The 7734-nt window shown below is 29.5% G+C and overlaps 1 protein-coding gene across 1 annotated transcript; it reads right to left on the bottom strand.

The window, feature by feature from the left end:
* Positions 1–408: 408 nt before the first annotated feature.
* On the bottom strand, positions 409–3134 carry LOC9323373 (L-tryptophan--pyruvate aminotransferase 1). Its single transcript, XM_021010181.1, has 5 exons — positions 2977–3134; positions 2526–2829; positions 1291–1580; positions 904–1202; positions 409–794 (listed from the first exon to the last, which is right to left on the bottom strand). Exons 1-5 carry the CDS (start codon positions 3060–3062, stop codon positions 595–597), a joined length of 1179 nt encoding a protein of 392 aa, XP_020865840.1. The 5' UTR covers positions 3063–3134; the 3' UTR covers positions 409–594.
* Between the last annotated feature and the right edge of the window lie 4600 nt (positions 3135–7734).

Genomic DNA, 7734 nt, shown 5'->3' with positions numbered 1-7734 from the left:
CTAGTGTTTTTACTTTGTTCCACAAAGATTGATTTTCTAGATTTTTTTTTTATTTTTAATTAATTGATTTTACTATATCGTAGATTTCAAGACGTCATGATTAACTGTTTCAGATTACTATTGGTTCATAGTTTATTAAAAAATGTTTAATAAAAGTAAATAATTAAGCAATGATTGTTTCTTAAGAAATGTGAAATCTCTAGAAAATCAATCTTCTAGGAACAGGGGGAGTAGTTTCTAAGTGCTAACATGCATGTCACATGCATTGCATATTTTTCATGTTGCTAAACATGTAATTTTTAGTTAGGGGATATGTGTAGCAGACGGACCATAATTCGTGTAGTTACCAGATATTTTTCCTTCTAAAATTTTGAATCACATTAATAGGATCAATTCAAATAAGACACATTTATCAAAGAACTAGAACAGTTTCATCTTTATATTTCACATAGGGCCAAAAGGCCATAAACATAGAGAGAGAGAGAAGTTCTACTTCTTTGGTTCTACATATTTATTTATAGTCAGATACCTTTAGGGTAAGCTAAAAACTAAAAAGTCTTCTTAGTTATAAGGCGTTATATGCGCTTATATTATCTAAAGGTCAATGCTTTTAATGAGCTTCATGTTGGCGAGTCTCTCGAGAAAGACATTGAAAACGTCTTCACGACTAAGCATGCTGACTCGGACATGCTTCTTGTCAGATCCACAACGTTCTCCAGCTCTGCACATTACCTTGTGTCTCCTCAATTCACTTACCAGATCCGTCTCTTCCTTCGTCCCTAGCCACGCAAACGCTGCAACCAAATTAAAAACACATCGACCGTTACGTCTTATTCATTTATATCCAACCGTTACAAAACATTTGTCCTTTAGCTGGTGAATAATTAGTTAAAATTTATTTACCAGGGTAAGATTCGAGTGATTTTCCAAAGTAGTTGCAAAATGCTTCAGGGTACTTGGGAAGAGTGAAAGCATCGCTCTCTTTCACCACTTCACGTAGCTTCTCCCATCGATTCTTCATCATTTTACGACCATACTTGAAGAAATTCTCAGACTCGTCGGACTCACTATTACAAGTCTCCTTAAGAACTTTGAGTATCTTAGCGGTTCGAACTTGTGACTCCTTAGATACACCAATGGAGTTCACAATTATATACTCAACCATCTTCTTAGCTACCTCCTTGTCCTTCACCAATGCCCACCTTCATGAAAATCAAACAAAGTTACATAAACTAATCTTTTTTATATTTTGGTTGTAATCAAAAAGCATGTTTTGAATAAATATCTAACCCGATACGGGACCCAGCGTGGCCTGTGATCTTGGAGAAAGTGAAGAGCATGATGTCATGATCTTGACGGCGAGTGATGGGAGTGTAGTGGGGCCAGTAGTAGGCAAAGTCATGGATCACTTTGGCTTCGTCGTCGTCTGGACGGTTCACCACCGTCTCTCTGATGGTTCCGTCAGGGTTATTAGGTGACGTCACTAGCTCGATGTACGGACCCTTTTTGTCGAAACCCCATGCGTCTCCTTCCCACTTGTACATACCCGACCGAACATATGTCGTCTCCTCCACATATGTCTATGTTCAAAATAAGAATAAAAATTTATAATCTCAAGAATGAAATTATTAAGAATGGGAAGAATAAAAGTGGGGACATGAGCATGTTACTGATGTCTATGCACATGATTCTACAACACATGTAGTATGTAAGAAGGGAAAGTGTTTTTTAAAACAAATGTTAAATCAAAAAGAAAAAAAATGGTGGATCGATGTGTTGTGTTGTGTTCGAGAAACATGTCTGTCACTGTGTCTTTTAGATCTCCAATCTTGCTTTTGAGAAACAACGCCCACTGAATCTTTGATTCACATCAAATCAACTTTATTACCCTTTTAAAAACGACTTACGATTTTAGATAAATTATAATAACATCCTAATGAAGCTTCTTTCAAAGCTTTATGAAAACCAGAGAGGAAGGTACTTCTTTCGTAAATATTTTTTCATAAATTATTTAATTGAAGTAACGTATGACATCCCATATAAGTGAAAAATACAATAATTGCTTCTTTGTCGGGTTTACATTGGTTAGGCAGTTTTAAAAAGATGGATCCAAAGCAACACCAGAAATACCGTTAAAATTCTGTTTTTTTTTTCTTAGATCTAATTTTATTTATCCATGAATTTCAAGAATCACTTCTCTTATGGAAGAAATTAAGAACACTGAGTAAATTTGAAAATTTAATTTAAGAAAATAAGAGCACCAGAGAATGATAGATCCGGACTTGTCTAGCTAAAAAATCGGTTAACTAGTCAAGAATCAAGCCCTACTATTAAAATTGAAATTTTAAACATACAATATTTACCTGATTTTTTGTTGGTAGTTGCAAAAAACAATCCCGGATGCTCAAAAATTAAATAATGTAAAATTAAAAATATGTCAACGGCGATTATGTTTTAGAAAAAAATTAAAAAAAAAAAAAAAAAGGAAAAGATACGAGGAGGAGTTTTTAGTGGTGGGGACTTACGGAATAAAAAGGAGCGGCGGCGACGACGCTGACAGGTTGAGTCCTGGCTAGTGAAGATAGTGCGTGGACGGCCGCTTGACAAAGCTGCGTCGAGCCGGTCCCGACCACGATGTATCGGTCTTCCGTCGCAGCGTTTCCTACCGCACCGTGCAAGTCCTTGATCGCAGCTTCAAGCTCTGGCTCAAGGAACCAACACAGGTTCGTCATGTCGCTGAAGTAACTCATAAGATCACAACCACGTATCGTCACCGTACACCTGTCACCCATCTTCCTCCAGTATTCTTCGTACGCCGTTGGGTCACCACTACATAGAAACCAATTATTAGAAAAAAAAGAGAGTGAAATTTTAGGAAACTGATTTGTTAGTGAAAAACGAAAATTTCGATTTCTTTTTGAGCCTATGATCTTGCAATGCCGTTAGGGTTTTTTGTGGAGAAAAAAAAAACCGTACTGATCCAAATTGACGACGAAATCGGACAAGGGGATGTTCTTGTTCGAAACGTTTTCGGGTTTCTTCGGATTCTCCAATTTCACCATCTTCTTCTTCTTCTTCTTCTTCTTCTTCTTCTTCTTGGTTTGGTCGTTTTGCTTCGTTTGTATAGTGTTTAATGATTAGAGAATAGTGTAGGTATAAGTGTATTTATAGAAGGAAATCTACTATATCTTATTTTATTATTAAAATAATTTTTTCCCTTAAAAAAAGACTGGTATCTGCTTTTTAAATGGAAAAAAATATAAAACTTAAAAATCTTTACTTTTTAAGGTCAATTATGTAACACTTTTCTGAAAAGAATTACTCCATAATAAACAAAATAGCAATAGCAAATAAATAGCAATAGCTGCCTCGCAAGTCGCAACATATATATATATATATATATATATATATATATATAACATATATAACAAAGAATAACAAAATGGTAATGAATTACCACATAATTAACAAAATTGCCTTGATTTAAAAAATAAAATTTTACTCTCCATTTTAATTTAAGCAAATATTATTTTTATTAAATGCACATATTTTAAAATTTATCTTTTGGAACAATAAATTTTTAATTTTGACAAAGATGTGTTTAACAAATATCAGTGTTATGTGTGTTTCACTTTGAATTCAATTATACGAATCTAATTAACATGATGTCGCATTCTTAAAATGGTCGAAAATTTTGTTCTTTTAAAGATTCTATTTGTTTTAACAAATTTTTTCGCAAGCTAATAAATCTTTGTTTTGTTTTGAAATCGATGATCCGAATCAAATTAATATGATGTTTGCATTCCTAAAATGTCCGACATTCTTATCCCTTTATAAGATTCTATTTGTTCAGACAAATTTTGTCGCATGCCAAACAATCTTTAATTTCCTCGCTATTGGGATACGGAAAAACACTTGTTTGTCATTTTCGTAAATTTTTATAAAGATTAAAACAAATGCATATTTAATTAATTTTAGAGTATCTGAAAGTTGAGGAACAAACCAAATATGATTTGATTCTAGGGTTTTTTTCCTAAATTTTTAGTAGTTTAACCGACGTTCTAAAATATTTTCTGAAAAGTTGTAAATTTTTGTTTTGCGCTATTTTTTAAAACGGGCAAAAATAGTATTTTTAGAAAATAGTATTATAAAATTTATTAGTTTTTTTTTATTATTAACAGTATATTAACTATTACTAGGAAACTAACTAATGTTTTTTGCATTAAAATTTGTATCACTGTTTAGAGTGAAAATTTAGTTTTTGCTAACATTTTTTATATGAAACGGATTAAATATAAAATTCAATACTATGCGACATCTTTGATGAAATGGTCAAGAACCTTTATCTAAACTGTCTTTTAGCGTGAAAGTGAAGAGGTTTATGAACGATATCGAGTATGGTGTTCCTACCAAATCAACATATAACAGTTCATTTAACAAAAATCAGCCGGTAAGAACAAAGATTTAGTGCATTTAACCTTCGAGAACTCTTCTAGTGATGTGACCACCATATGTTGATATGTCATTTTCTGCCCCGGTAAATTCACGGTGAGATGTGGTATACTTTGAAATAACTAAGTTACCAAATCTATTTAAATACTCACTTTAACTACAAACTTAATTTAATTTAGGAACGTTACGTTTTGGAAAAATATCATTTTTTATTTCAAAATTGATTCTTTTTCCCGGAATTTCATTTTCAAAATCAGCTTCATTTATTGTTTAGTGGGCGAGAGTAAATCTTGTAGGATTCTTTATTTATATTCGTTGGTTTATTCTTTTCTATACATTGAATGAACATCAATGAAGAAAATCCGAGGGTAGTTAATGCTCAAGATTTCAAACAACATTTTACTTCTTGGCTTCTTGCAAACCAACTTTGAGTTTGATGCATCCTCGAATCATAGTGAAATTAATGTCAATGATCCATTGTAAAATCTTAAACGTTCAATGTTGTTTATCTAACATAACTTGTTGGGGACAAAATTTGTTTAGTTATGGAATGACTAATCAAACCGTGACCTAGTCCACATAAGATCTTTCAGTGACCAAATTTTCGAGTCAATAGCATTTGAGAGTGATAACTCGACCAGCTAGAGGAAAACATAAAACGTTATAGGAATATACTTATCTTTTGAACCACATTATAAAAGTTAAAAATGTTATAAACATATACTACGTTATAAAAGTCATCATTATCTTTGTTTATTAGATACACTTGTTTTAATGGCGTTTCATACGAGTGCTAACCGAACGGTTTGCACCAAACCAATTAACAACATAGAACATGTGGATGATAATAAATAGTTCACCTGCTCACCAAAAAAAAAAAAAAAAAAAGTTCACCTATATAGTATATACATACTCCAAAATCTATTGAACCGCTTTACGCTAAAATATATAAAACTTTTTGGGTGATTTTGAAAAATACCCTGTTTTTGAGTTATACTTTAAAATATACCCCTTTTCTATTTTTTAATAAAAATTACAATTATATATAAGATGACAATTTTGTTCAAATTTAAATTTAAAGCTATATTTTTAATACATAAAAAAATCGAAATTTAGAGAAAATTTATACTAAATTTGAAATAATATTAATCATGGTTATATATATTTTTAACACAAAATAGTTTATTTATTTAGATATATTAAATTTTAACAATATTATAAAGTCTATCGCTTAATATCTATCATATTATATAAAAAAAAAATCTCCAACGTACGAAACACATTTTTTAACTAAACATATTACCAAAGTTTGTGTCAATTAAACGATTCTCTTTAACATAAACTATTTTATGTGTTTTCAATAATAATGAATCATTAAAATCTGCACCATATGACTTAACATTGATAGAATGCTAGTATTCATTATTGTTCTTAAAAAAATTTAGGATAATGAATATTTGGAACTATTAGTTATATAACATTCAAAGTTACAAAACAACATCCATGGTGAAAAACGAACATGATTTGGTCAACGGAGAACTTTATAAAAATTAGATATTTAATTATTACCAATTAATTGATTTGATATTAAAATATAGATCCTTTTGCTTAATTAGTATTAAGTTTCAATCAGATTTTTTTAGTAATTTTATAAATTTAAAAATTATTTTAAAAAAAAAGAAGGTATTTTTCAAAAGTCTAAACAAAAAGAGGATATTTTTCCAAATTTACTCAAACTTTTTAAACACCAATATTTACTGAAGTTACATTAATTTTTCACATGTCATACTAAATAATTTATTTTCATATGAATTTTTCATATTTGTTAAAACTCATTGTTGCTTTTCTTCGAACTATTTTCATATCTCTATTCATTGTTATTAAAAAAAAAATTGCCATCTATATATACATTTTTGGATGACTTTTAGCAAATAAATCCTGGAGTTGGAATGTATTTACGGATGAATGCCATTGGCATTAATTATTTAAATTTGAAAAATATTAATTAAAGATATTACCAACACGATTTCGAGAATCATAAATTCATATCTTCCTTAATTTTCTGAGTCATTAATGTGATAATCTTTAGGAAATATTTCTCTGTAAAAAAAAAAATCCACATTAATGAAGGCATTAAAATCGACACTAACAATTAAATTATTTAGATATTCAATTATTTTAAGATTCTTATATCTTATTTGATATTTTTTTTTAATATCTCATTCTTTAATTACTGCGTTTAGAATTTATTGGTTGTTACCTATTTTTTGGTGAAATTTATTGGTTGTTACTTAATAAGTAATTATGGTGCGTTTATTTTAGTTAATATCTAATTTAAAGGATTTGTTTTCTTTTATTATTAATAAACGAATAACATGTATAGAAATAAAAGATTTTTCTTGCGACTCCATAATAAAAATATTAAACTCTTATTTTCTACATTTCTTACACATAATATCCTCTTATTCAATAACAAAAAATATATATTGCATATTTTTTAAAATATTTATAATATTTAAATTATATAAAAAGTTTGTAATATTAATATTATTTCAACTCTATACAAATTTAATATATATGTATATATATCTTATGGGAACCATTTAAAAGAAATTTTTAAATTGACTTGAATTATATAGCTTTTAAATAAAAGTATTATTAAAAAGAAACATAACTAAATGATGTTTAATTTCACGGGACGGGTAATATGATGGGACGGGTTTGGGTTGATATTTATAAAAGATAGTATACCACGGGTGAAATCCTAAAATTAACAATCAAAATAATCTATCAAACAAATTACATTTTGATTTTTTTTAAGAAAATATAGCCCCGCGGTACACCGCGGATTAAAATCTAGTAAACATTAATTTTTTCTGTGACTTTTGTTTTTCTGATTCTGTAGATGCTATTTTTTTAAAAAAAATTATTTGATCAGATATCACTGGATATACTTATTTGAGTATGATTCAATTCATCGGCAGTTGGGATATTTTTTCATGAAAAACCATTAACACTAACATTTAACAACGTAGTGGATTTTCTTTTAATTTTAATAAAAAGAGTATTGAGACCACCAAGTTGGAATGCGTAGGAGATTGGAGGAAATGATGAAGTCACAAGCCATTCAATTTAAACAATTAATTCTCCATCCCCATAGCACTTCATCATCACACATCATTTTCCTAGATGGACCTATCTGAACACTATCTCTATTCATATACCCTCGATTTGGAGAATATTAGTCCATCGAAATTGTATAAAAACTACTCCATGAAATTT

This window comes from Arabidopsis lyrata (assembly GCF_000004255.2).
Source record: "Arabidopsis lyrata subsp. lyrata unplaced genomic scaffold ARALYscaffold_2, whole genome shotgun sequence".
Classification (NCBI taxonomy): Eukaryota; Viridiplantae; Streptophyta; class Magnoliopsida; order Brassicales; family Brassicaceae; genus Arabidopsis; species Arabidopsis lyrata.
Note: the sequence above shows the minus strand (reverse complement) of the source record. Positions and strands in the feature narration are given on the sequence as shown.